The following is a 27,485-nucleotide window of genomic DNA, read 5'->3' as shown; positions in this document are numbered from 1 at the left end:
TGAGGGCCCAGTCGATGATTCTCAACTCTTGCTCACTAGCGGAACTTCCTACCCTTATCTTGGTGGCTTCCCATCTTGATAGGGAGGTTGTGAGGTAGATTGGGGACGATCTAAGGAACACGGTGGATTCTATCAGTCCTGGGTAGCTCGAAGTTATGGGTGAAGGCTTACACCCGGCGGTGCAGACGTCGGAGAACATGACAGTGAGTGGTGATCCTCTCCATCATCATCAGCGGGAGGTTTCTAATCATTTTTCTCCCTTGACTAATTTGGTTAGGGAGGGGGATCCTTTGGTATGAGGAGGTGGAGGAAGTATCTACGGATGTCCCCCATGTGAGTGACAAAGAGGGGTGTGACTCTCGAATAGGTACAACAGTGTCGGATGCTGCATATGCTGATGGACTGAAAAATTGTGAGTCTGAGCTTCTATGTCTTCCATGGGGACAAAGTGGGGTTGACACTAGAGATTCTGGTAATGGGAAGAACAAGAGTGGTCCTCTAGAGTGTGTCCGCTGTCTCAATGGGACCCTAGGGTAGCTGAGGATATGGTGTTGAACACGGTGGTTGAAGAGGGTGAGTTTGATGTGACAAAGGTGGAACATTCAAAATGGGTGTCTAAAATGATGAATAGTTTCTGCAAAATGGTGGATTTTCCTATTGTAAAACATGAAGCTCAATGTGGGACTTTATTTTGTTTACTGGAACAGGAGTGTCTCAAGGTTGCTAATGATGGCGGTAATCGGAGACTTATTAAAGTTGGACAGAAAGGTCTTAGGGAATTGCAGAGCCTGCTATCTATAGTAAACTACGAGGGACTTAGTCTTGGAATAGAGGTTCGTCGGCTAGTTTAGGGGTAACTGGTAGTTATAAATGTCCTTAAGACTTCTTTCTTGGAATGTTAGGGGGTTAAATAACCCTTAAAAGACGGAGGTTTGTAAGAATCTTTTAAAGGAAGGGAGATGTGATATCGTATGTTTGCAGGAAACTAAGCTTTCTTCTTTAAATTCTGCTCTTGTGTAGAGCTTATGGGGTAGTCCTTTCATTGATTGGGCTGTATTGGATGTAGTTCAAACATCTAGGGGGTTTTGCTAATTTGGGATAAATGGGTGGTCGAGAAAATTGATATTTCTATTGGTTAGTTCTCTGTTAGTGTACTTCTTAGGGGAGTATTGGATGGTTTTAAATGGATCTGCACTGGTCGATATGGTCTCAATGTTGATCATCATAGGCTAGTTTTGTGAGAGGAGTTGTCTAGGGTGCATGTTAGGTGGAACCATACTTGTTTCTTATTTGGTGATTTTAATATTCTTAGATATCCATGTGAGAGGCTTGGTTGTGAGTCTTTTAGCCTAGCCATGTTTTCCTTCTCGGACTTTATTGAGAATAATTATCTAGTGGATTTACCATTGGATGGGGCTTCTTTTACCTAGTTTAGAGATGCTGTGCCCCAAGCTATGTCTCGTATTGAGAGGACTTTGGTTTCTGTGGATTGGGTGGATCATTTTGGAAATGTGTCTCAAAGGGTGCTTCCTTGTGTAATTTTTTACCATTGTCCACTTTTGGTACTGTGCTTTTAAGTTTGAGAATATGTGGCTCAAAGTTGAAGGTTTGTTGAGAAAGTTAAACAATGGTGGGATGGGTTTTGCTTAATGGGTTCCCTAAATTTTGTTCTGGATTAGAAACTAAAGGCTCATAAAGAAGATCTCAAGAAGTGGAATAGTGAGGAATTTGGAGATTTAGCTTTTAGGAAGAAGTGTTTGTTGTCTAAATTAATGGGTCTTGTTAAGGACATATTTTATGTAGTTGGTGAATCCTTTGACAAAACGCACTTTACTTGTATTTGGATTAATCTAGGATGTGCTTAATACTTCAAAGAAATGTTGTTCAAGTCTAGTATTAAAGCCATGAAGATTGGATCAAGAAACAAGTGAAGAAAAGGTGTTTACTAAAGCTGGACACCTGCTGAACACCTGCAGATAGCTGTTGGACACCTGCTCGACAGATAGCTATCTATCGAAGTTTATTGAGGCTCGACAGATGCTATCTATTGAGGCTATCTATCGAGGTTATGGAAATCAAAATTTTCAGATTTGATTTTTGGGCCAGGCTTTTGTATTTGTGTAGGGTTCCTTTTCTCACAACCCTAGACATATATAAGGCATATTTTAGAGGTCATCACAAAAGAGAATAAAAGGAGAACATATGCAAAAGGTGACCGAAGCCTTATTCTCTTTAAAAGAAGCTACTGCGTCTTTACACCTTAGGGTTTTGTAACCAAGTGCTTCTTGATCTTCACTGTTGATGAAGTGAAGAACTTTACAACCAACATTCTTCTTTCTCAAGTTGGTGAGTGAGTCACGTATTGAGATTCGTGCAAAAGAGTGAGTCACGTACTGGGATCCGTGCATCAAAGGGTGGCGTTCATATATTGAAGAGTTTAGAGGTTCTGAAGCGGTAGAAGGTTTCTACTATGAGTTCATCTACGGGGATTGTAGAGTCTAGGGACAAAGGTTTTGTACTAAATCTAAAACTTCTCTTTACTATAGTGGATTGCTTTTTAGGAAGGTTTCCCCCCAGGTTTTTTACTGTGAAACTGGTTGGTTTCATTGGTTTTCCTGAGTCATCATATCTTGTCTTATTTATTTTTCCTCTACACTTTATTTGTGACATGATATTGATGTTTGTTTGTTTTAACAAGTTTTATGCATAATAAATCTAATTAACAACTTGGGTTTAAAACTTGTTAATTCTATCAACCGGGGTCTAAATTTCCCAACAGGTCTAGATGCAAAGGAAGAACTGCTGGGACTCTCATATTAGGAACTATCCTACAGAACACAGGTTAAAGGTGATATTGCAGTGTTAGCTGCCTTAGATGAGACTTTTTGAAGATAAAATTCCCATGCTCTGTATGTTAAGGATGGAGATAATATCACTCGGTTCTTTCGTAGATTAGGGAATTCTCATAGAAGAACTAATAACATTAGAAGCATCAAGGTAGATGGTGTTTTATATGAGGACGGATCTGCTGTACAATCTCAAGTAATTCAGTTTTATCAAAATCTCTACACAGAGACAAGTATGTGGCATCCAATTGTGGATGGATTGGATTTTGTTTGTATTGGAGAGGGTGAAAGGTTGTCCTTGGAGAGGGAGTTCTCAAAAGAAGAGGTTACCTAGGTTTTGATGGAGATGGAAAGGGATAAAGCACTTGGTCCAGATGGCTTCACCATGGCTTTTTTTTTTTTTTTTTCAAAAATGTTGGAGTGTGGTAGAGGTGGATTTTATGGTTGTTTTTGAGCACTTTCATAGGTATTCAGTGTTTGAATGGTCTTTAAATACCTCATTTCTCTCTCTAATTCCCAAGAAAAATAATTTCAGCCTATTAGTTTGGTAGGAAGTGTGTACAAGCTGCTATCCAAGGTGTTGGCGAATAAATTGAGGCTTGTGTTAGATATTCTCATCCCTGAGTCTCAAAATTCTTTTGTTGGTAGGAGACAAATTTTGGATTCAGTGTATATTGCTAATAAGTGTCTAGATAGCAAATTGAAGAGTCATGTTCTTGGCGTGGTTTGTAAATTGGACATTGAGAAAGCCTATGACCATGTGAATTGGGATGCATTATTTTATTTGTTGGGTAGGATGGGTTTTGGGATGAAATGGAGGGGGTGGATTAAGGCTTGCATCACTATTGTTCACTTCTCTATTCTTGTGAATGGATCTCCAGTAGACTTTTTTAGAAGCTCTCGTGGGTTTAGACAAGGTGACCTGCTATCCCCTCTTCTTTTCCTTTTAATTATGGAAGTACTAAGTCAGATTTTGAAGAAAACCAAGGATTGTGGTTTGCTTCGTGGTTTTCATGTAGGGCCAATTACCTTTATCGGGGTATGCATTTCACACTTGTTGTTTGCAGATAACACCATCTTGTTTTGCGATGCTCCTAGAGATCAGTTGTTGTCCATATGGCTGGTTTTGACCTACTTTCATGCGTTTACTAGTTTGAAAGTAAATGTGGGGCATAGTGAGATTGTTTCGGTTGGGGAGGTTGAAAATATAGGTGCTTTGGCTACCATACTTCGATGTAGGGTGGGTAGTCTACCTAATGAAATACTTGGGATTGCCGTTGGGTACTCCATATAAAACAACATCTATTTGGAATCCTATTTTGGAGAGGATGGAGAAGAAACTCTCAGGTTGGAAGCATCTTTATTTATCGAAGGGTGGTAGACTACTCTGTTGAAGAGTACTATTTCTAGCCTTCCTACGTACTACTTATCCTTATTTATCATCCCTGTGGCTTTGGCTGATAGGTTGGAGCATATTTAGAGAAATTTTTTATGGGGATCTTCAGAGGAGTGTTTCAAATATCTTTGGTGGCTTGGGAGAAAGTGTGTTTGCCATTAGAAATTGGTGGTTTGGGGATCAGGAAGTTAATGCATTTTAATAAAACCTTATTAGAGAAATGGTTATGGAGGTTTGGACGAGAAGGCATTCATCTCTGGTAGGGGGTTATTGCAACTAAATATGGAGAGGATGAAGGGGGGTGGACTACTAAAGTATGTAGAAGGGCCCATAGATGCGGTTTGTGGCGTGGTATTCATGATGGATGGGAGAGTTTCTCCAAACATGTGGCCCTAGTGGTGGGTGATGACACTCGTATTCTATTTTGGCATGATAAGTGGGTAGGCGACAACTCACTTAAAATGCTCTATCCTCAGTTGTATGTGTGTTCAAATAACAAGGAAGCTTACATTTTTGATGTTCTATGCTACCAGGAGGGTGGAAACGATATAATTTGGAATTTGAGATTTCATAGGGATTTTCATGAAAGGGAATTAGAGGCTGCCTTCTCCTTCCTTGAGTACATTCAATCTTAGATTCCTAGGTGTTCTGGGAGTGATATTTCACATTGGTGTCTCAATGGGAATGGCAAGTTTGATATTCTGTCCTATTACAATAAGATTCAGGGTGCACTTGTCTCCAATTTTCCTTAGAAGGGTGTTTGGAAATTAGGATTCCTATGAGGGTGGCATTTTTGTGTGGACAGTGATTCATAGGCAGATCTTTACATTGGATAATCTTATGCTTAGGGAATGCACTTTGGTGAATCGGTGTTGTATGTGCCATTGTAATGAGGGAATTGTGGATCACCTTCTCCTTCATTGTCTTGTAGCTCACTTGCTGTGGGTGCATATGCTTCAGTTCTTTGGGATCCAATTGGTTATGCAAGGTTCTATGGAAAGCTTTGTGTTGTGTTGGAGCTATTGGCTGGGAAAATTTAATTCAGACATATGGAATTTGGTTCTTGGCTGTTTGATGTAGATTGTTTGGACGAAAAGAAATCAGCGTTCTTTTAAGGATACTAAGAAATCCTTGGTTCAGTTACAAGCTATATGCCAAAAGACTTTGTTTGATTGGTCTAGGTGTTGGGGCTTCTTGAATTGCTCTTCTATAATTGAGTTTCTTTCTTCTATTAATATTGCACCTTAAGTTTTTTCCTTGTTGTTTGTTGTTGTTTGTTATTTGTTGCTTTTCATGTATTCAGTATCACGAACACCTTGTATTTGCTTTCTTCAGTTTTACAGTTTGATTAATAATACTCTTATTACCTATCCAAAAAAAAAAAAGAGAGAGGGAGATTGAAGAAGTTTGATTGTCAATTTGTCATATACTTACTGCTACAATCATTGTTTCTTCATGTCTTATTGTTTCTAGCTTATATCTCCATACATATGCATGAATATACTTAAAGATATATAATAAGATGCATAATATAATTCCTATGTATAATTTAAATTAAATATGGTAATTTATATATTTTGTTAACTCTTTAAAAATTTTTTGTAAGGATATTATATATATATATATATTTATATAAAACCGAAACTCTGAAGCCCCACAATTTTTCACGTCATCACTATTTTTTTTTTCCTTTTATTTTAGATTCTTTTAGGTTATATTTTAAACTATAAAATTGGGTATTCTTTTCCTTAGGCAAAGGCACTTTGTGTTTGTGCAGACCAACAGAATCCCAAAGCAAAGCAAAGAATCAGAGACACAGTGAGAGAGAGAGAGAGAGAGAGAATCCGAAGCACTGAAAATAACCTAAAAAGCATCGATCAGCAAAAAATGGCAGATGATGTGGCGGTGGAGGTCTCCATACCCGAACACACCACCATTCCCTCTGGCAACGACTCGCCAGGTACGCTTGCTTTCCTCTTTCTCTTTTCTCCGTATTTAAGTTTTTCAATTGAAACCAAACAGAGGAAAGGCAGCCTATTTTAGTGTTCTTAATAAAAACCAACCGTTCTCTCTTTGCATCCCTGATAGTCCACCATAGCCATCTCTCCCACCAATGACTAACCCGTTACCCATCATAGCCATCAAAAAATCTCCAATGACGCAGGCCCATTTATGTAGGTGAGGTGCTCTTAATATCATGTATCTAATCTTTTCCTCTCTCTTTTTCTTTCTAAATATATTTTTTTTAATGTTCATTGGCTTTGCTTCTTTTTGTTGATTCCTTGATTGAATTACTATTGTTGAATAAGTAATATTTAGTTGGTCTGATTTTTGATAATAAACCATATTGACAGTGGTAGTTACATGTGTTTTATGCAGTTTAGCTTATTGAAAGTATGTTTTTGGAGTTGCAATTTCAACGGAATTATTAATTTTCTATTCCAATTTTGTTTCAAGCCCATTTGTTCTGTTATAGTTTTCAGTGATTTAATTTTGATTCTATTTTTTTTTTTTGGTAATGAATATGTGTTGTGTAGAGAGAGTTGGAGAGAAAGAGATCTACGGGAGGCCCTTCACCACTGTCAGACCGGTGCCCTCTAATACTGATGAAGAGATTGCTATATTAATTGTTGATCTGACACAACCAGATGAAGCATGGAGTTGAATATTATGTATATGAGATTTTTCTGGTATTGGACAGATTCTTTTTCTTCTCTTTTAGTTTTATACTCTTGCATAGATTGTTTGTTCTTCTCTTTTCCATTATTATTATTATTATTATTATTATTATTATTATTATTATTATTATTATTATTATTATTTTATTTGAATGCAACCAAATGACCAATCTTTGGAACTCTGGCATATTTTTTTTTATATATGTTTTATTTAATTATTAGGTGTCTATGTGTTAGGAGGAACTGGAGCATGACTGTAAGAAGAAGAATGAAAAGCCACTTCAATCTGCATATTTTATAATTTTAATGAGAACCAAAATAGTCACAATGAATCTAAGAGGAGATATGAAAAACTTGAAATCATTGACTTTCATTTCTTTTATTTGTTTGTATATTATATGACTAAACATGTACCAAACATTGACTTTGTTATCATGTGATTGTTCATAATTGTTGGCTCATTCTAAGAAATCACAATGTGTATCACTATTGAACTCTTTTCTCTGTAAAAAAAAAGGGGTATTTGGTATCGGATGTTGACTGAACTCTTCTCTCTTTAAAAAAAAAAGGGGGGATATTTGGTATTAGATGCTGACTGATAAAAATAAGCTGAGTGAATGTGTTTTGTTTGATTAAATGATGGAGATTACTAACAAATTGTTTCTTATGATTTAGTATTTATTTGTGTCTTACACATTACAATTAGGTGTTGGATTTTGAAAATTTTCTTGGTTTTAATAGTTGAAGGATGGGAAAGAGGAAGGTGCTAGACAAATACTACTCACCTATTTTCAACCTAGAGGCTTTTGAGGGGTCAAGCACACATGATGATCCCCATAAGTAGATGTTATCGGTGACAATTATTTAGGTATTCGAAAGTTCTGATTCTACTTGAAATGTACAGATGCTTTGCTGAGCTTACCATCAAGATTGACCCACAAAATTTCAACTATATTGTTAAGTCTGGTGCTACCAAAAATTTTGAACTTGTGTGAAGAGGATGAGGTAAAATAAAATAAATAAAAATAAAAGTCTTGCAATCTTTTGTACATATAACATGGTTTTTGACTAAACATTTTGATTATTCTTTTAATTCATTAGGTAGCAGAGACAATAACCATAAAAGAGAAGTTGGAGAGATGGAAGATGCAATGAAATCTTTAGAGAATAAAAGCCTTGGATTTGAAAAGAAAAATGGACATCATTACTACACTGGATGGGATGAAATCTATGAAGGTATTATTTGCTTTACCAATTCTATTTTTATTTATTAGGGTAGGCTATCATCTCACAGTGCCACAAATGGAATCTTTAAGTCTCAAATAGCCTATGTGAATTTTAAGATTATACGATGATAGATCAAAGTAGAAGGCCATGAAGGTTGTCTCTGGCCTTTCAGGTATAGGTTTTTATTTTTTGGGATGCTCTTCAAAGCATATACTAAATTATGTGATGGAAATGTTTCTTTTAAATCTTCCTTCAAATTCACTCACTTTCTTAAAGTAATTTTTATTTTCTTTAGTTTATAATTTCTGGGTCTTTATTTTTCATTCAACTGTTATGGGTTTAGTTCTTTTTCTTTTATTTCATGGACTTAATCGGCAAACAAGGTACCCCACATGGTAGTGCTCTTTCTTATCAATTTTCAGCTTCAATCTTCTTGGGTCTAATCCTTATCCAAATATGTTAAAACTTTTTAGGTTTTTGTTTTAATTGGTGGTAGTTGAGACTTGAGTGAGGATCTTGCAAAATATGCAAAAGTGTTAGTAGTAGGGGCTGATGGATTGGGCTGTGAGCTACTAAAAGACTTGGCTCAGTTAGGTTTCCAAAATCTCAAGGTTACATACATAGATAGGATTGAGGCAATCAATCTCAGGAAAAAATATCAAGTTCAGGTTTTTTTTTTAATCATCACACCCATGTCATAGGTAATTTAGAAGATGTACCATATAATAATAATAGAAAATTAAAAAAAAAAAAAGGATATTTGGAAGATGTTGAAGCACTTGGGCAAAGTAGGTAAATGAGATCTATCAAGTATTTATCTTCCTATTTAAAATCGTAAGCATATAAAACAGGTAGTCATGAAGGTTTCAATTGCAATAGTGAAACGTGGGATAGTATTTAACATTTTATGGCTTTTACAGAAATTATGAACTTGAAGCAGAGGAATGAATTTTGTTGCCAAGTTGTGATGGGTGTGAACCCTCATCGCTCAATTTTTAGCAAAGACAACGTTCCTGGTGGCTGTGATGTCAAAGTTTACTTCATGCTTTTTCATTTCATTTTTTTACAATTTTGTGGAAAGAGTAATGGAATTGAAGTTGAATAAGACGAAAGAGAGAATCTTTTTTATGGTATGGCAATGGTATCTTCTGCATCGTCACAATTTGGCATTCCAACTTCTCTGATTGTTGAGAGCATGTATTGGTAACTGTTTCTTCACTGTGTTGGCGTGCTTGACACAGCAATATGTGATGGAAATGTATGGTGCTGAGGACATAGATATAGTTGTTTCTTCAAGTAATTTCTATTTGAAACCGAGGTAAACTACATATAGTTTTGATAATGTTTTATAGAATGAGAATGATTGAAACTTCACTTTTAGTTTTAATATAGAGCTACATTTCATTTGCAATGAGACGTTGACTCCAATTCCATTGATGATTTACGAAAGTCCCCTCTCTATATATTTGTTATCAATAAGTTATTTATGAAATGTTTTCCACATTGTCATTTGACTTTGACAATAGATTAATAGTCTCTTATTGGTTCTTTTAGTTATTTTTTTTACCATGTGGTTGATTAATTATCTATTTATTTAACTAGCCCGTGCATTGCACGGGTTAGCGATTAGTTAAGTATAAAATGTAAAATTTTCACATTTAAAAAAAAAAATTACTGTGAAGCACTTTATTTTTTTTAGGATTCATTTATTTTAGACTCTTTAGTTTTTGTACTTAATAACTCACTTGGATGAATATTTATGATGTGGTCCCACGTTTGATTCTAAAATTAAGAAATAAAACTCTTTAAGAATAAATAATTTAAGACACATGGCGCAAAATTAGAACTCTAATTTGGAATTTTAATTTGAGTTTTTCTCAGCTTCACCTATTATTATATACTAGTCGTTTAACCCGTGCGATGCACGGGTTAATTTACTGAAAGAGTTTGGAAGGAAAAATAAGAAACATTATATTTGAGTTTAAATGGTTACTATTAAGACTATAAAAAGAAAAATAGTTAGTAATGTAGCATAGATGCATGAAATGCTTGTGAGGAGATGGTTAGATGGCTATATCTATCCACAACAGTCATTCGAATCATTTAAAAAAAAAAGTAATCATAAATAGGTAATAAATAACACCGTATAACTAAAAGAAAATAAAAGGACATAAGAAAATGACTTAATATTATAGATATATATTCATAGTTAATTGGAAATTTTTTATAGAAATTAATTAATTGATATCAAGAACATAATAAATTTAGGCCTAAAAAACTAACTGAATAAATAAATCTTTAAATTATCAATTTTTAAAATTGTTTTTTGATTAATACTGAATCAACAATGTACAAAAATCTATACAGAATACATGTTTAAGCATTACTCTAGTCTTTGTAGTATATTATATGCCCATACCAATTGAAAAGGAAATTGTGTAGATCTAACTAATAGAGTTACGTAACACAAATATTCTAATAACACTATTGGGAGATAGTTGGAAACAAAGCCCAGGTGAAAGAAGATGAAATAACTAAATGAAACAAATTTAGTATTTTTTTTGGTATAAAATAATAAAAGAAAGGATGAAATAAATAAATGAAACAAATTTAGTATTTTTTTGGTATAAAATAATAAAAGTAAGGATGGAATGGTATTTTATGTGTACCTTCCACGAAGTTACCTTTCTGCTCAAAAGTTGCTAAAGTAGCAAAACTCAACTCCCCACGGGAGAAAATAGTAAAATAGCTTTAAGTTTCTAACTATATAATTAGTTGTTACGGTTTGCAAACTATATTTTTTTTTAGCATCTCGAGTCTAAAAGACTCGATTTTGGGGCTATAAATCGAGTCTTTAATGCTCGATTTTTATAGTCTGATTCTGTCTGATGTGGCATTTTTTCCACGTGGCGACTACTTGGAAATCGAGTCTCTAAGACTCGATTTACCACCAAAAAATATTTCCTCTGCCTCCATTTCCCAGAGCACCACCAAAAAAAAAAAAAAACGAACAGCCCACCTGGGTCGCGCGCTGCCTGGGCGCGCGACCCAGGCCACCGCGCGGACGCCTGGGTCGCGCGCTGCCTGGGCCCGCGACCCAGGCCACCGCGCGCCCAGGTCGCGTGGCTGGGTGCGCGACCCGGGCCGGCGCGCGCTCGGTCGCGCGACCCGGGCCGGCGCGCGCTTCCTGGTCGCGCGACCCAGGCCAGTGCGCGCCCAGGTCCGCGCGACCTGGGCGCGCGGTGGCCTGGGTCGCGCGCCCAGGCAGCGCGCGACCCAGGTGGGCTGTTGTTTTTTTTTTGTTTTTTGGTGGTGGTGCTCTGGGAAATGGAGGCCAGGAAATATTTTTTGGGGTAAATCGAGTCTCTAAGACTCGATTTTCAAGTAGTCGCCACGTGGAAAAAATGCCACATCAGATAGAATCAGACTATAAAAATCGAGCATTAAAGACTCGATTTATAGCCCCAAAATCGAGTCTTTTAGACTCGAGATGCTAAAAAAATATATAGTTTGCAAACCGTAACAACTAATTATATAGTTAGAAACTTAAAGCTATTTTACTATTTTCTCCCCCCCCACGTGACTATCATCTCCTCTTCTGCAATGCCACTTTTTGTTTTTCTTTTTAATTCTTTCCCTTTCTTAATTCTCTTCATGCTTATCTTTTCTCTGACATTCTTTCCTCTCCTTTTTTATTTTTTATTTTTTTTTATCTTGTTTTTTCTCATAGTGCCTCTATAACTCTCTCCTATGCTTTCAATTTTTTATTTTATTTATGTTTCTTTTCCCCACAATAAGATCATCCACTGCTTTCATTCTCATCATCTTCTTCTTCCTCCTCTTCTTCTGTCAAATGCTGTAAAAGTTGAAAAATGGGAAACTGTTGGGTTTGGTGGAGTTTGGACATGTAAAGTTGAAAAGTAGAGAGACGCATCAGATCATGAAATTAAGATTTTATTATTTTGGCCTCCATTTTTTTTTCTTCTGTGTTTTTTGTGTTTTTGTTTTGCAATTGTATGGTACTTGTATTCAGTGAAACAATATGGTTTTTTTAAAGAGAAGTCAACTTCTGTTAGTGTTAGACAAATTTGAGGTTAATAAATATAAATCGTGTGGTGTACTATCATCACTACTGGCTGTAATTGTTCCATTTTCTTCAACAATGATTCAAGAGTACCCCTTGAAAAACAACATAATTAGTAGCCAAAATTGAAAAGAAATAGTAGAAAAATAGAGGCAGATCAGAATGAAGTGATAAATAAGGACGAAAATGGCAGTTCATGAACATGTTGATCGCTTGCTGTATTGGCGTTGAGATTGTCAGTGATTTATTTCAAAGACAGAGGTGTGTGGTTGGAAAAGAGAAACTGCTTGCAAATTGTAGTTTTTTTTTTTTTTTTGGGCAGTCTGGTTATAATTATATGTACAAAGGGAAAACAACTATATGATACAGTGTAAACAACCTATTTCTTTTGGTTATGGTTAGTTATTTAAATTCCCAAAAGACATAATTGTTTAGTGTCTTATCTTGCAAAACGAAAAGACACAATTGTTCAAATTTTAAATATAAGTGTGTGGCATAAATTTATGTAGCCACGTGGCGCAATGAGACGCAGTCAACAAAATTCAAATGTTTCGACTATTAGTTATTACCAGTGTTTAACCCGCACAATGCGCGGGATCATTTTATGTAATAAAAAACAATCAACATAAAAATACATTAAAATTCATCATGTGTTTAACCCGCGCAATGCGCGGAGTCATTTGTAATCTCATAAGTAGAAGAGAAATTTAACAACCACAATCAAAATCAATTGAAATCAAATACTCTTTGCTCTCCCAAATAAGTCTTAGAAATATTTCTAATTTCCTGTAACTTGCAATTTGGTGAATATGTTTTAAAATGAAGAGAACCACATGATGAAATTATGTTGATCAATTTTATTACTCAAAATTGCATGCAAACCTTCAATGTAAGCCCTCAGAGGTCCACTATAAAGTGGAGAAAAATAAAATAGAGGACATTAAAATTACAACACACAACACTAGGTTAAAAAATCTTATCATATAAATATTTCACATCATACCTGGTGAATGTTACAATTTTAATATGATAATTTATAAACAAAATATTACAGTTGCAGTAATTTAGTAGAACATTCAGTTTACTCTTCTAAAGAAAATAAAAATAACAATACAATGAAATACACAAAGACTTGTACAGTAAGGTAGTATATACATTAGAGTTCAGTTTTTTTTTTCTTTTTTGCTGCATTTTGCTTAGCACTTTTTTGACGTTTTTGAAGCATTTGGACCGGCATTCTTTCAGGTCTTTCAACAGATGTTTCTCCTATTTCTATTTTTGGACTGGCTATGTACTTGTCCTTCCTTGATTTTTTTACAATTTCCTCCATTGTGTCCTGCAATAATTTGCATTTTTATGTATCAGTTAGATTTATATAGTAAATTATGAGTAAACTAATGTTTGAATCATATAGTAAGTAATTATGCTTTAATTACCTGATGCTCTTCAACTTTACATGAGTCATTTTGCTTATGTGAAATTTCTATCTCCAAAATCTTCGAAATTGTGTAATTTTCTTTTCCATACTTCAAATTATATTCATCAAGATGCAGTTGGAACAAATATTCGTTGCCAATTATTTTTTGAATTTCTTTTGGTATTGTATTCCCATCTAATTTGAAAATCTGTTTGAAAAAAGTTTCATATAATTAGCAATATGTATATGGTGCATGGATATATATATATATATATATATGTGTGTGTGTGTGTGTGTGTGTGTGTGTGTGTCAGTGTAGATTATATTAAATGGTGCGTGGACATATGTGTGTGTGTGTATGTGTGTGTACAACATTAGTAAAAATGTATTAAAATTTCAGTTTTCAGATAATAAAGATATGGGGCTGACATTTATATATGAAATTACCTCTTCTTGCATCTTTGCAAGTTCTTTTGTAGTTTTAGATATAATTCTTTCAGCTCCTTTGTCAAACAATATGAATGTGGTTGAACCGGTCTCATCTTGTACTTGGACTTGAATTCTATAGCTGTTTGAAATACAAAGTTGTTAGTAGAATATTATATATATTTTATGTGTGTTTGAGAATTTATAAAGTTGTTAGTAGAATAATTACCTTGGGACTGCAAATTTTGGCTGATTTTTACAATGTTCACACCATAGAACTCCTTTGACTTGTTTCACTTTCGTCTTGCATATAAGACATGCAACATAATACCATCCATATTTGTTGTTGATATTAATGATTTTGGCATTGCATGTTACCAGTAAGTCCTATAATACAAAGTTTAGTCAGTTTATAAAATTATATCTTATTATAAAACATATAAACAGTTACTAATTATGATAAATTCATAATGTGAGAGTATAGTTGATACCTTTGTGTTTGAGTTCCATTCCAAGTCCTTTATTTCAGCCACTGTTTTTTTATTATGTAAGGCAAGTTCTTCATCTTGTGGTTTAGGTAGTTCCTTTGGCAGTATATCTTTTACGGTTATGTCCATTGTGGTGTATCTAACAAAAAATTAGGTATAATTCATTTAAAAATAAATAGAACAGTTTCTATATGTATATATATGAAAGCAAACTGAAATAAACATTTCTTTCTTAAAGATACCTGCTGGTTTTTAAAAAAAAAAACTTGTATAGCATCTATTTTATACAATTTTGTGCTAATATCATTTAAGGAATATTGCTAAGTAGGTACACTGTTGAAAAGAGAAAGTGTAATAATAGTTACTTGTTTCTAATTTCTGCAACTTCTGGAACGTCTAAATTGACGTACAACTTTGTTGCAAAAGCGGACGATAGCTGATACTCACCTACAAAAAAGTTATAAAATTTATAAGCATTATAGATACATAAATATTATGTATTTAATAAATGAGTTAATCAATTGTTACCTCTGAAAGATTTCACAATAGTTGAAGTGACTATTACAATGAATGGTCCTTTATTTGTTTTGTAGAAATCATCATCTATTTGTTGTGTAGTATTTCCCCACAAAGTTGTTCGGATTGATTTGCTCCTGAATTTGTATATATGTAAATTTGAGTTATTTAAAAATTATAACATATGAGTTTGAAAAGATGTTTATATATCTTACTCTTCTAACAACAGTTGAATGTTTCTCATCTTTGTTGGACGCCCTCTTGTTTTGATCTCCTCAATGGCTCCAATGTAGTCCAATATGCCAATCACATCTGGTAAGAACACATTTTTTTTTAAAGTAAGAATCAGTATTAACGTATGAATTTCATTATTTTTTAGTTCTGTAAAAGTAGATGCTTGGCTTGTAAAACAATTAAAATTACCAGTCAAGTAAGTATTGTCATAGCAACGGGAAGTTATTGTTCCATAATTAGCAAATTCAAATTGGGATTGAGGAATTGAATGATCAAATCCGTTGAATTTTGAGACCGAAGTTGTAGAATTGAAAAGTATTTTGAGTTGGTTATGTACTGGACGATAGTTCCCTTTATTTTCTTCAACTAAGAAATTTGTAATTATATATATGTTGCCTTCATTTAGTTGTGGACGAAAACTTTGAGCAAGATTCTTTCTGATGCTTGCATGTATCAATGTTCCCTACGAATATTTCAAATGAATTATTCCTTAATCAATAGGAGCCATATATAACAACCATTTTACATTGACTGGTTGCAAGTTTTAATAAAGTAATATTATTCTATAATCAATAGGAGCAGTAAATAACAATCAATTTACATTATCTGGTTTCAAGTTTTAATAAAATAATATTAGTACAATTTATTCTAGAAGGGAATCAATTATGAATTTACCTCTTTGTCAACCAATATCATATCAAGGCTGATCAGATCATGGTTGTTTGCTATATTAATTGCATCCCACATTCGTAAAACTCTAACTTTCAGTTTTGAATTATCTTTGTCCCTTGATATCTGTTTCAATGTTGTATACTCCATACTCATCTTAAAAATCTATAAAACAAAAACAATATTTAATCAATACAAAAATCAAACAAAAAGATTTTAAGAATTTGAAAAACTAACTGGAAAAATAGAGAAAAAGATATTCAAACCTAATACTTATTAAGTAATGCAGCAAAACAGAATTTAATATACAGTAAATAATTCTAGGGAAACCATAATTTTAGTTTAAGAAAAATCATTAACAAATTTATACTCTTTAGTATTCAACAAAACATAAAGACAATTGGGAAAGAAAAGTGAAATCCTAACAAAAATCTTTTAAATGGAAATAAAAGATGGAAAATGAATTGTGAACAGTTATAAACAATTGGGAAGGGTAATTGAATAGGAAAAAATCATGCTCACCTTCTTAATAGTCTATTGTTGCAGAGAAGTGTTCTGAATAGTTTGTTGTTGCAGTGAAGGAATGGCGGTTGAAACAATTGAGGAAGAGATTCTCTATTTGTGTGTGTGTGTGTGTGTTTGTGTGTTTGTCCGAATCAATGTACTGTTTGAAGATTTTATGTTGTGATTCGGCACTTGAATAAGTACACTACTTGAGTTGATTCATCAATTTTGGACTTGATTAATTTATTCCAACGGGCCGGCCCATTAATTTACTTCAGTAAAAAAAAGCATATCATGCAATCAATGACATTTTTTTCTTAAAAGTGAGGTTGGGCTTGGGATTGGCTCTAATTGTATATGATGTTGTCACGTAACTCCATAGGTTTCATGGTTATTAGATGAAATGGATTGGGCTTTTTTACAATTACAATGTCTATGGTCATTAAGATAGAAGTTAAAAGCCGGTTGTCCAAATACAATGTCTATACATAAGCTGCTGAAAAATATTTGCTGAAAAATATTTAACTTCTAAGCGTGAATCATGTTGCTAGCTTAAATTGATAATAGAAAATGTTTTCCAGTATAGTTTCATATTTTATGTGAGTAAATATTTTGTGCAGACATACTATTATATTACTTCAGATATTTACTTCATATTTATTACTTCAGATATTTAATAAGTCATAGTTATTACCAAAAAAAAAAATTTGAATGTAGTTACAAATCTGGTTGCTAAAGTCCATGTATTTACGTATAACTGTGCCTTATTAATATTGAAAAACTTTTCCAGAGCAAAACAACCACATATTTTTTTTCCCCTTTATGCTAGATGATTGAATTTCATAACTTCTATTAAACACAAACTCATATTTATAGAAAATAACGAAAAAGAGAGATAGGAATATGTGTTCATAACACCCAAATGAACTCATTGAAAGTTGTTCAAACACATATCCAACGGAAAGAATGGCCTAATATGCAAACTGATGACCCACAATCACTCTTCAAAAACAATAGATCAGATAGGATGAAAAACAGTTTCAAATAGTGATAATGCTTTCTCTTTTTTAGCACTCCGCCTTCTTTTGAATAGTAAGCAGTAAGTCATTGCTTCAAATCGAATAATAAGTAAAACGGGCTGAAACTCCTGTTTTTGCTAGCATGACAGCAACTATAGACTGGCAGCAAGGAGCTTACTGAATGACGAATGCATTGGTAAGTACTTTGTTGGCCTGGGGATCATTAAGCAAAGAATACCCACTGCACCATAACCATACACACTTCATAAAATTTAGTTAAGAATTCAGAAAGTAACGTATCAGAAATTAAAATGTAGTTCTGAAAAGCAATAAAAACAGAGTCTCCTATTAAAGAAAATGAACCATAAGATCAATAGGATGCAAAAATAAATAAATAAATGAAGTGTAATAATCATAAGGTCACAATAACGAACTCCTCATTTTTAAGTATTTAGTAACTTTTAGATTCTATAAGGCCAAAAAAATACACTACAAATTATATCAAAAACAAAACAGTAGCTTTCCCCTTTTACAATGAAATATTTTTCGTCATCCATGTATGAATAGTTCAAGGAAATCTCAATTCTGATAGATGTATCAATATACTTCTTTAAATATATGTACTTTGCCTAAAAAAGTCTGTAATTCCACGCCCAATGAAAGATTTTTAAAATTCTGTACTTTGAAAAGTTAAATTGAAATCTTACAAACATGAGAATGTACTTAGTGACTCTAGTGGAAAAAACTTGAACAACATGACTAACCCTCCAAGATAGCAAAATATTATAACAAATTAAGATGCATCAAACATGGAAAGAGCAAGAAACTAAATGCATATGAATGGATAAATAAGAAAGGATAATGCGTTAAAATTTAAAACAACAATTCCATAGTGAAAGAGTAAAGGATTCTTCAAATTGTTCATATTGTTAAACTCGTATCTCAAAGGAAACAACAATTTCTGAAAATTTTATTGATTCTATTCTTTTAAAAAACAGGTGGAGCACATCACTAAACAAATATTTGAAATAATTAAATATTGGGACTTCAAGCTCAAATATTTGACATCTAAAAATATTTGTCACGGTCTGTATTTCTCTGCACCTGTTGGTCTGCATTTTTTGCAATCTGCATACTTGTTGCTCTGAATTTCTCTGCGCGAACCTATTGGTCTGTACTTCTCTGCTGTATTTAGCTTCTGGTTCTTTCTGTTTTCAGCTTCTTGTTTCCTCTGTATTTGGATTTCAGGGTTGTCTTATATGTATTTGTTTTCATCTGTTATCAATAAATAGGAACGAAAACCCAATTTAGATGCAAAGTCTGCAATCTTAGCCCTATTGATCAAATATGGCCAACCCCATTCTACATTACAAAGTGTGTGTATACCAACGTAATACAATTTAAAAATAAAATTGACACAATCATTGTGATATGTGAACTATATGGGAAAAAAAAAATCTAATACACAGAAGTATATACTGGAAAAACTTGATAACAATGCTAGAAAAGAAACATGGGAAATGAAATTGTAAAGGGAAAAAATGTTTCAACAAAAAATTTAAAACAAAATAAATAAAATGAAAGCTTTAAAGTGTAGAGATATACTCAGAACAAATTGAACCCAATTATCCAAAAGGAAAATTAAATCCAACACAAATAATGGCAATTAAAAACCATTCTTAATCCAAATTCCTTATTCAAAACCAAATCTAAGCCAAAAAACTCTATGCAATCCAATCCAATCAAAATACCCCGTCCTAAATCAGATTTGACCCCAAATTAAAAAATAAAAATAAAAGTAAAAAACCAAAAAACAGAGACTATATTGGTGGAGGGAATGGGTTTGACGATGGCAGAGACTTGGACTGTTGCTTGATGCAGTTGGGGGCAGATTTCTCAATTTTTTTTCTCTCTTAACCCAAATAACTAAGCTTTCAATAATTGTACACTAAACTTTCAGATTTGAAAGCATAAAACGTTAATTAAGGGCAATTTTCCTAAAGTTATTAAAACATGTAAACAGAGATTATAATCGGAGATTAAAGCATCCAAAGAAATAGAATAAACAGCCAGGTTTTAATTCAAATTCGAATAAGTGCGTACCTTCAGAATACACCGTTGAAGAGAAGGGATGGGGGCAGACAACATAATAATTGATAAGAAGTAAATGATAGCCCAAACTCTAGCCATGGTTTAATAGTTTAGGAAGTTGAAGACATGAAGTTCGGTTTTTTTTTTTCTTTTCAAGTGAGAGAGATGAGAGATATGTATTCAGGTTCACCCAACGGGAAGACAGGACAGTATCACCAAGGCACAAAGCTCATAGCTAAGTTTGATTTAATTTGTCAGAAAAATTAAACATAATTAGTTGAAGACCAGTTAATTGTAAGTCTCTAAGGTCATATTGTCATGGGGCAGGCCAATTTAAAGGAGCAATGCAATCTTTAAGTTCCAAAGTTGTTTTTGATGTAATATATGTAAACTCTTTTATCCTCCAATCAGAAACCAATCGATTTTCCATAAAGCAGTTCATATATATGGTCCAGAACAGCTCAGAATTCAAAGACAATCTATAGGATTGAGATAAATCAACATCTATAAGTTATTATCTTTTGTTTAAAAAAAAGTTAAAACTTACCTATTAATCAACCGAAATCATAAAAATATTGGTTAGATCATGGTTGTTTGCTCCGTTAACTCCATCTCACATTCACTGATATCTGCTTCACAGTTTTCTACTTCATTGCGATCTAAAACTGTAATATTAGAACATTTTAAACATTAGTAAAATTTATATATAATAATGGAGAAAAACCTACTGTTTACAATATAAGTGACAATCTAGTTTACATTATCAACAATTTGAAATAATTTTAATAAACAGTATGTGTTACCTTTAGGCAAATTATCGAATATTTCTTTGTAGACAATATTTTTTGTATGAAAACGATCAGTATCATCATTTTCTACAATGAGTATCTTGAGGCCATCTTTACTTGTAACTCTTGATACGGCAACATATAACTGTCCATGACTGAAAGCTGGTCTATCTAAATAAAGTCCAACACGCTGCAGAGATTGACCTTGGCTCTTATTAATTGTCATAGCAAAGCAAATAGATACTGGAAACTGCCTTCTTTTTAGTACAAAAGGCCATTTGGAATCAGAAGGGGATAAGACTATTCTTGGAATAAACACTTTTTCTCCAATATGAGTTCCTGATATTATTTGAGCCTCTAAAACCCATTTTGATAATTGAGTGACCAAAAGTCTAGTACCATTACAAAGTCCATTACTTTGGTTTAAATTTCGAAGTAACATTATTGGCAGACCTACTTTCAATCTGAGTTTATGATTTGGAATACCAGGGAACTTCAATGAATTGAGAAATTCTATTGGATAAATGACATCTTGGTCTAGAATGTTGCTTGAAGCTTTACATAATGAATCTGCACTAAGATATGTCTCTTCATCAGCATTAATAAGATCAATCATGTAACCATTTATGTCTTCAACTACTTCATTTGTTGGAGCTAAAATTGCTCTCTCCTCTAAATACTTGGAGTTGTTGAATTTTGTATCAAAGTCAGGATAGGCAGCTTTTACAATATCATTGAAAGGATGAGCACCAGGCTGAATTAGTAAATCATGCGGTATTTCAATCAATGTTTCATCTTCACTATTACTAAGTTCACCATCACCAATTTTCAATATCCATTCAGCAAATTCCCTTGCTGCAATATCACCTGGGTTTTGTGTCAACCTCATATTTATTGTCAGAATGAAAACTTTGCAACTATTCCATAATGATGACTTGTTAATTGATGCTTCAACTATTTGTTCTCTTCATCCTTTAGATATCATTGGTAATATTTGTCTAAAATCACCGCCAAGAACAATAGTTTTTCCTCCAAAAGGTGTCTCTGCACTGTTTGAGTTCGAAAAACACAATATATCCCTTAATGACCGGTCAACAGCTTCAAAACAATTTCGGTGTGCCATAGGAGCTTCATCCCAAACTATAAGACTTGCTTTTGACATAAGTTCTGCAATTTGTGAACCTTGTTTAATACCGCTACTTGAGTTGTCTGTTACATTTATTGGTATTTGAAATCTTGAATAAGCTGTTCTCCCTCCAGGCAACAATAATGCAGCAATGCCAGATGAAGCAATTACAATGACAATTTTACCTTCTGAGCGCAATTGGCATATAATAGTCTTCCAGAGATAAGTCTTTCTAGTTCCTCCATGGCCATAAACAAAAAAAAAACCACCTTTATTCTTTGAAACAGAATTAATTACTTCATCATAGATATTTCTTTGATCAATATTAAGACCAGCAAGAAGTTTAATATGTTCTGCTGCCAAAGAGTTTCTATCATAATCCAATTCTTCTTGTAATACTCTATTGTTACTTTGTCTGAGAAGTAATGTATTTGGATATGGTATTGTCTCAAATTCATGCAAAGACCTGCCACTCTTTATCAAAATCTGTTCAATTTCACATAGTGCATAGTTTTGTAATTGGAAGTCATCAAGATGTAGGTTGTCATACCGTAGAACTGTTCTTTGACGATGCAGAATATCCTTAGATAACAACTGCCACTCTTTATCATCATCAAGCAAACCAAGTGCATAACATGTTGATCTGAAAGTTGGATACACAACATTATTTATAGTTTGTATTTCCTCAAATGATCTAGGTCCTTTAATAACATTGAGTAGCATCCGCAAATAAAACTGTTATCCACTTGCAGGATGAGCATAATATATACGCCCAATACATCTTCCAGATTTTCTTAATTTCCATTCTTTGTCTCTATTATGCCGAACCCATTTAGTAGGAAATTCAAAATAAGTCAATTCCCTTGCTTCTTCATACAATGCATTCGCTTTCATCCACTCTGTAAATTTGGTTTTTTCGATATCTGGCTTGTTCACAACACTATTTAAATAATCAGTATCTTAAAAAACAATTGGTTGCTCATCCTCATTGTGAAAATTCAGTCTTTGAACAGTAGGCTCTCGATGGTGAATAGGAAATTCCAATATCCTCCAACATGCCTCTATGGCAGATACATATCTACAATTTAAATATGTCTTAACTTCATCAGTGATGATGCCAAGAAAATCAGTAGGTTGGATGCTTCGGACTTGAAAGGACTACTGGTTCTTTCTACGGCCTGAAAAAGAAAGAAAAACGTATCAAAGGCGACCGGGGCTGCCGGCCAAAAATCCTCCGATGGTAAAGTTAGTTTTTCCTCTAAGTAATCTGAGTTCCAACTTTTTTGGAGTCATAAAATGAACATACCTTTGCCTTGTCTGAATCAGTCTTTATATAGTGCCTTCATAGACAGTTATTCGAAATGGGAACCTCTCCTGGATTCGAGGCTGAAACGTAACTGCCATAACCGTCCAGGAGTTACATTTCTATTTCGCAACGGATACATGACCGTTATGCGTGGGATAAGGGATTGTCACATTTTATTCGGAGATTTTCCCAAGTATGGTATCCTCGTCCTGCATTTCCTTCGTCGAGTGCACCCGCTGATTCCAAGTGTAAAATCCTAGTCCATGGATCTTCACGTGGACGAGTCCTCTCAGGGTAGGCTGTGCGCACCATGGATCTTCACGTGGACGAGTCCTCTCAGGGTAGGCTGTGCGCACCCCACGGACGAGGGATGTAGCTTCGCTATCACCCTCTGGCCGTCCTTGTTCGTTACCCTCGTCCTGAGGATAACTTCTGGACGGCTGCCCAGGTGATGACTGTCCGTGGACGGGTTGGGTGGTTTAAGTGTTTTCATCCCACATCAATCAGTATCTGTCATATGCTGCATTCCAGTAGAAGAATCAATATGTAAATTTTCTTCAAGAATCAAAGTTGCACGATCAGGTCCTTTTGTTATATATTTAAATAATTACTTGATAGATCTTGAACGATTACACCACTCGACATTTATGTGTGCTTGAAATTTCACCAATAACTCAATATTGTATGGAACTATGAATCGATTACCAAGTTTGACTTCATTTCTTTCAACAAATCTTCCATTATTCCTTCTTCTATATATTGGGAAACCATCTTCATCAACAGTGGTTTGCGAACAAAATTTTTTAGGGAAGTGCTTTGTACATTTGTTTTCAATCATACAACTTGCCTTTGAATTAATAGAGCCGCAAGGACCATGAACCATATATTGTTTGACAGCTTCATAAACCAAAGAATCTTCATTCAAATCTAGAATTTTTGCTGAAATTATTCTATCAATTTCTGCTGCTGTAGGATGCTTGTCATCACGATGTAGAAAAAGTAAAATGTGTGCATGAGGTAACCCTCTCTTTTGGTATTCAACAGTGTAGACAACTGCCACCAAAACAGTAAGTTAGTTACATTTATTTAGATTTACTATTAAACCAAGTAAAGAAGAAGGGAAAAATATTTAAAATATAAAGTTTAGAATACCTGCAATTACTTTCCCAAAGTGTTAACCATGCTTTAAATCATATAAGAGTTGATCAAGCTTTATCTTGAACACTCTTGCAATCACATCAGGTCGATCTTCTACTTTCTGTCCAGGTTTCCTAGATAGGAAAAGATCAATTTCTGGCCATTTTGTGTTGCAAGTGAAGGTAATAAATAGGTCCGGATAACCTGCCCTTCTACAGATTGCCATTGCATCTTGATAGTTTTCAATCATATACCTTAGACTTCCAGTGAAACTTGAAGGTAGAACAAATCTCTTGCCTGAAGATGCAGGGGTGGTATCTCCTCTCATAACTGCATCTTTCAGTCCTTTATACAATTCTATCCTTAATTTGTCTTGGTTCTCTTTTACCCACATAAGCCGGATTTCTTCAATACATGTGTAGGCATCTACAACAAATTGTTGAAACAATCTACCACCATTTACCAAAGTATGTCCTTCATGTTCACGTTCTTGCAAGCGATATGCATAATATTCTCTCATAGTGACAGAATCAGTTGTATCAGATTTGATTCCATCTACATTACTATACAAAATGCCGAGCCTAAAACCATCTTCACCATATGGGAATAAAAGGGGATACTGTAATGCCATGTATGAAGGATGCAGCACATTAATACGTTGTAACCCTCCTTCTTTTAACTCAACAATAATATCACGATGTGCATTCTCAGCACCAATATCACCAATGATAATTGTTGCAATTTCTGAACATGTAGGCACGTTATATTCTCTTCCATCTGTAGTTCGGGAGCCAATAAGGCGCAATCTTAAATGGTGAACATCAGTATCAAAGAAACGGTCTCTAGACATCCGAAATATCTTCACTAAAGTGTTTGTTTCATCAAACATTTGGACCAATGCATCAACAATAGATGGATCAAGGTCACTATCAATTTCACCATTACTAAAGATATTCATTCTATTTTCAACTTCATTTTCAGTATCGTAGAAATATAATTGTGCAAATTGTGGATCTTGGCCATCATTAGGAAGAAGAGTTCCAATTCTATGATGGTTTTGGCCACTAAGTTTGAAAATGTAAGGGTGTCTTCCATCGTTAATTCTACTATCTACTTTGCCACCCATAGATGTCATTGCGAAAATTGCATTATAAGTTCTTATTTGAGTTCTGAACGTTTTAGATCGTTGACTACCAAGAGGATCTAAAAGCTCATCAATAAGAGGAGGTGGTTTCTTAAGCAAAGGTAACTTAACCTTACCCTCCATACAACAGAGAGAGAATTTTGGGTTCCTAGGCCTCTTAGATTTAACTGTTCTCTCTTCAAACCATAAAATTGAACCGCAATGCATGCATATCTAAGAAGGCGAGCCAAAATTCCAAGGTTCAGTATATTTTCCTATATGAATTTTAAAATATGAGAACAACAATAATGATATAAACAAATAAGAATATAATTTTTTTTTCCTTTGTAAATTTAAGTCAAGTCATTTACTTGGAAATTCTTCGCAACCACTCTGACTTTTTGATTGTTGGATTTGTTGAGATATATCACAATTATTGAATTCATCTTCTACCAAAGTATCATCCGTACTTATGTTCAATCTAGTTTCTTCATAGGAATGATCCATGCCAACATCAATATCTAATAACCAATGTGAATTGAAAGTTTTATTTTCAATTTTTTATGAAGAAATGTTTAAAAAATTTATAAGAGTAAAGTGGCAGAAACAGAAACGTACCTCTTGACCCATAAAAATCTATATTTGTACCAGGTGAATGGACCATAGAGCAGTCATGCGTTAATGCTGTTCTATCTCTCTTGTTTTTTTTTCCTCTTTTCAGCAATGACTATTCCCTTGGATTTCCTAGCCTGGATAAGCTTATTTTGTAAATTATTTTTCCTTTCATGCCATTTTCTGCTGGATCGTCTTTCAAACATTAGCATTCGTCTTTTTAATCGTGCTTGTCTTGCATTTTCCATTTTTTTTTCAAAACCTCAGAAATGAGCTGCTATAAACTGGGATCTTATACATATGTGAAAGTGTGTTATAAAATAAATAAAAAATTAAAGCATCTATAAGCATTCAATCCAAAACACTATTGTAAACACAATAAAAATAAAATGAATAAACAAAATAAACAAAACTAACAACATCAACATTTATAAAAGCCTGCCAATAAACTGTGCCCAATAGCCTAAGTAGTACAAAAATTAAAAGAAACAAAGTTTAATAAGCAGAAGTACAAAGCTTAAAAAAAAAAAGTTTAATAAGCATTCTAGTAAATTAGAGGCATACATCAATAATGAAATAATAGTAAAATTAATTATCAAGAAGAAAAACAACAAAGGCAATCAGAGAAAATGCAGTTCAATATGAAAAAACACAGTAAATCTCAGGCCAAAGCATTGAAAGAGAGATAATAAACATCCGGATTTTAATTCAAATTCAAATAATAAAAAATAGTGGTGAGGATGTGAAATAAGTAAAAGGGAGAATTGGCTGAAGAAATGAATTTGTAAAGACAAAAGTTAGGTAAAACATGTATATCAAAGCCAATTAAAACAGGATTACAGTAAATGAATAAAATGTAATTCTAAATATGAGATAAGTAAAGGAAATCAGCATTTAAACAAACTGTACTAAACTGTAAAGTGGTTTTAATTTTCAATTAACTTGCCAATGTTCCTTTTAAATGAAAAGTTCAGCTGTTTTTTCAAAATTTACCATTTAATGTTCCTTTTAAATGAAAAGTTCAGCCTGTTTTTTCAAAATTCAGCATATATAGAGGTCAATCTGATTTATAGATGGTTCTACTATTCTTGTCCATCCCATAAACATTAATATTCATAACAAATCAATATTCAACCATTATTAAATGCCAAACATGTTTTTCCTTACATATATTCAACAGGTAAACCCCATTACGCCACTCACAAAAAAGCTGGGTTATAATAACTCAAAAAGAAAGCATCAAAGTAAAGAATATAACACATCAAGTAACAAAATGCTGACCTTGGGTACAGGTGCTGACAAAAAAGAAGCAAAACAGATTGGATGTCAATTTTTTATTGACAAAGGTGCCGTTTGTTTAAGAATGTGGCAAATTAAGTCAATCCAATACGTGAACATGGTGGAGGTACCAAATGCAGGCCATTAAAAGCATAGCAAAATAAATAAATAAATAAAAGTAATGACAGTCTAACAATTCAGTAAAATACAAAATAAGAATACATTGAATTAATAAAAATTGAAGGAAAAAGTAGAGTAAAATATGCAAGTCAGAGCCTAATCAAAACTAAAAAGATCAACGGAGCAAATTTAATTCAAATTATGAGATAAATAGAGGGAAAATCAGGCTATCAAAACCTCTTAGTTTGATGCAGAAACTCTTCTTGCAAAATAACTGTGTTGTACCTGGCAAAAAACTCAGCATTCAACAAAATGAAAGGGTAAGAAGTTTTTTAAAACTGCAGCAAAGAAAGATGACAACGAGAATACAAAAGAAGCGGAAGTAAACATTGTAATATGG

At 33.7% G+C, this 27,485-nt stretch overlaps 3 protein-coding genes and 2 long non-coding RNA genes across 8 annotated transcripts; 2 read left to right on the top strand and 3 right to left on the bottom strand.

The window, feature by feature from the left end:
• Nucleotides 1–545: 545 nt before the first annotated feature.
• On the top strand, nucleotides 546–5,282 carry LOC142634844 (uncharacterized). The gene is made up of 6 exons (XM_075809096.1): nucleotides 546–833; nucleotides 1,431–1,535; nucleotides 1,680–1,799; nucleotides 2,920–3,171; nucleotides 3,382–4,127; nucleotides 5,174–5,282. The coding sequence occupies exons 1-6, from the start codon at nucleotides 546–548 to the stop codon at nucleotides 5,280–5,282; spliced, it is 1,620 nt and encodes a 539-aa protein (XP_075665211.1).
• A 689-nt stretch (nucleotides 5,283–5,971) lies between these two features.
• LOC142636855 (uncharacterized) lies at nucleotides 5,972–9,591 on the top strand. Of its 4 annotated transcripts, XR_012844415.1 has the most exons (6): nucleotides 6,045–6,202; nucleotides 6,331–6,420; nucleotides 6,780–6,932; nucleotides 7,662–7,925; nucleotides 8,022–8,156; nucleotides 9,068–9,591. It is a non-coding gene; the product is annotated as an uncharacterized LOC142636855 (long non-coding RNA). The 4 variants fall into 4 exon arrangements; XR_012844414.1 differs by lacking the exon at nucleotides 6,331–6,420 and having other exon boundaries at nucleotides 5,972–6,202; XR_012844416.1 differs by having other exon boundaries at nucleotides 6,045–6,420; nucleotides 7,825–7,925.
• Nucleotides 9,592–14,127: 4,536 nt separating this feature from the next.
• LOC142634370 (uncharacterized) lies at nucleotides 14,128–14,695 on the bottom strand. The gene is made up of 3 exons (XR_012844128.1): nucleotides 14,566–14,695; nucleotides 14,304–14,461; nucleotides 14,128–14,216 (listed from the first exon to the last, which is right to left on the bottom strand). It is a non-coding gene; the product is annotated as an uncharacterized LOC142634370 (long non-coding RNA).
• Nucleotides 14,696–20,174: 5,479 nt separating this feature from the next.
• Nucleotides 20,175–21,272, bottom strand: LOC142634843 (uncharacterized). Its single transcript, XM_075809095.1, has 2 exons — nucleotides 20,399–21,272; nucleotides 20,175–20,260 (listed from the first exon to the last, which is right to left on the bottom strand). The coding sequence occupies exons 1-2, from the start codon at nucleotides 21,270–21,272 to the stop codon at nucleotides 20,175–20,177; spliced, it is 960 nt and encodes a 319-aa protein (XP_075665210.1).
• Nucleotides 21,273–21,350: 78 nt separating this feature from the next.
• On the bottom strand, nucleotides 21,351–25,087 carry LOC142634842 (uncharacterized). The gene is made up of 3 exons (XM_075809094.1): nucleotides 23,995–25,087; nucleotides 23,427–23,868; nucleotides 21,351–22,152 (listed from the first exon to the last, which is right to left on the bottom strand). Exons 1-3 carry the CDS (start codon nucleotides 25,085–25,087, stop codon nucleotides 21,351–21,353), a joined length of 2,337 nt encoding a protein of 778 aa, XP_075665209.1.
• Nucleotides 25,088–27,485: the final 2,398 nt, after the last annotated feature.

This window comes from Castanea sativa, chromosome 5 (assembly GCF_040712315.1).
Source record: "Castanea sativa cultivar Marrone di Chiusa Pesio chromosome 5, ASM4071231v1".
Classification (NCBI taxonomy): domain Eukaryota; kingdom Viridiplantae; phylum Streptophyta; class Magnoliopsida; order Fagales; family Fagaceae; genus Castanea; species Castanea sativa.
Note: the sequence above shows the minus strand (reverse complement) of the source record. Positions and strands in the feature narration are given on the sequence as shown.